The sequence below is a fragment of the Austrofundulus limnaeus genome, unplaced genomic scaffold (assembly GCF_001266775.1).
Source record: "Austrofundulus limnaeus strain Quisiro unplaced genomic scaffold, Austrofundulus_limnaeus-1.0 Scaffold23, whole genome shotgun sequence".
NCBI classification, from domain to species: Eukaryota; Metazoa; Chordata; class Actinopteri; order Cyprinodontiformes; family Rivulidae; genus Austrofundulus; species Austrofundulus limnaeus.
Genome location: NW_013952425.1, coordinates 3156620 through 3158533, shown reverse-complemented (window position 1 = coordinate 3158533; position 1914 = coordinate 3156620). Strand labels below are relative to the sequence as shown.

The 1914-nt window shown below is 43.6% G+C and overlaps 1 protein-coding gene across 1 annotated transcript in view; it reads right to left on the bottom strand.

Moving 5' to 3' along the window:
- Nucleotides 1–436: 436 nt before the first annotated feature.
- The window catches only part of haus6 (HAUS augmin-like complex, subunit 6), a gene marked incomplete in the record, with an annotated part of 13014 nt that continues 11536 nt past the window's right edge, over nt 437–1914 (bottom strand). The window contains 2 exon segments of the mRNA XM_014004402.1: nt 437–1336; nt 1428–1566. Coding sequence (XP_013859856.1) covers nt 825–1336; nt 1428–1566 — 651 coding nt within the window.

Sequence of the window (1914 nt, the reverse complement as noted above, 5' to 3'; positions counted from 1 at the left end):
AAAAAAAAAAAAAAGAGCAGTGGTTCATAACCTGTTTTCCTTAAAGCCCCTCTTCCTTATTTCCAAGCCCCCGACCCCAAATTCCCTCGCTACCCCCCACCTCTCCCAAATATGCATTCAATCTGTATCTGTTTATCAAAACAATAAAGTGAGTAGTTTCAAACTTTTATTTTGAAATGGTGTGTGTGTGTGCGGGGGGGGGTTAGTTTTATTTAAATGTTTATTTTGGTGATTTTTTAACCTCTGAGCGCCCCTCGTTAGAAACCATTGTCCTGACAGACAGCTCCCCTCAACCATTACTTACTGGAATATTCAGTTTTAATTTTCCCTTTAGTTTCTGAAACGTCTGACTCATACAGAGGCTGTGTATGGTTCTTCCACCTGCTACTGAAGCTCCAGTTCAATAAACACCAAACAACAGTCAACAGCAGAGGAACCTGTTCATTGTAAGTATTTTATTTTTCTGCAGGTTGTTTCTCAATGGTGTTTTCAAGCAAATCAGGAAAATCATTACATGTTTTTCAACTTGTGTCATCACCGTTTCAATGAAAACATGAATCAACCACTGAGACTGGAGAACATTTTAAAAATGGCAGAAAGCCACTGTGGCTTCGCTCAGACTAGCCGTTAGCATGAAATGGTTTCTTGTTCAACAGTGAAGTGATTAAGAACATTTCATAAAACCTTACTTCAAATGAGACAGTTTAATGATCATATTTTATTTATTGTGAAACAACTGTTTATTTACATCTATTAGTTACAAATTAAAAATAAAGAGCTAAGAGTGTTTTTTTTTTTTCTAAGAGTGGCTCTTGTGACTGCAGCTACCACTTCATATCATCTACAGGGGAGAAGGTGATGAGTTTGGGGAGGCAGTATTCTGGTTTCTGTCCCGGTGAAGGTGGGTCCAGTGAATCCAGATCCAGTGAAAACACCTTGTTGGTGTTTTCTGAGGCTCCAGGTCCCGTCAGCCAGTCCTTGTCCCACAGAGGACTCCGGCTCGTCCTCTCGTTCTCCACAGGAGAGCTGCCGTGGCTTCCTCCCTGCTCGTCCTCCAGGCTCAGACTGTCGCAGCTCGGCAGCTCRGGGAGGGTCTCCATGTCGAGGGCCGCGGTGTGGAACGTGTCCCACAGGAGAGAAGATTTCTGTCCCACCTCCTGCTGGCAGACAGGGGTGCTGTCGGTACGGGAAACAGTCACCGGGGGGGCGAAGGGGCTCGCGTTCTGAGTCCGACTGAGTCGTCCGGTCAGACTGTCGTCTAGCCCTGCCGGCGAGGAAGGATCTGTAGCTTTGTCTTCTTCAACCGCCTTTCTCCAGGAGCTTTTCACATCCAGAACTTAATAATAAATAAATAAATAAATGAATAAATAACTAAATAAATAAAATCCAGGGTTTAGAATTTAAAAACATAAAGAAAGTTAACTCACTCAAGCTCTCAGGCGTTCGAGGCAGCTGCTTCCGAGTGGAGAACGGGTCTCTCTGCAGGGTGGTGAGAAGACTCTCCAGATCTAAACCTTCGTTAGCTCGACCCTCTGAAGGACCGGCTGTGGTGACGGCGTCTGCAAACTAACAGAAAACATTTGTTTTATTACCTGTGATGTAACATCAGAAGCTTCTACAGTCAAGTCAAATTCCCTCACCTTATTTAATTTCAATGCTTTGAATCGGGGGGGGGGGTCTATAATTTTTTAATCTGGGACGACTAAACTGATAAGGAGGCGGAACTAAGACCCCCTATAGACATGATGTGCTCAGGCTGAAATACATGAGTTTATGCCTCCATGTATTAATCTGTTGCATGATGGATTCATGATGTGTGTTTAAAGACATATCTTTGACAAAAATAAATAAATCATGATAACCCCTGCAGTACCACCACACAGCCACTAGGGGGGCACAACCACATCGTTAAAG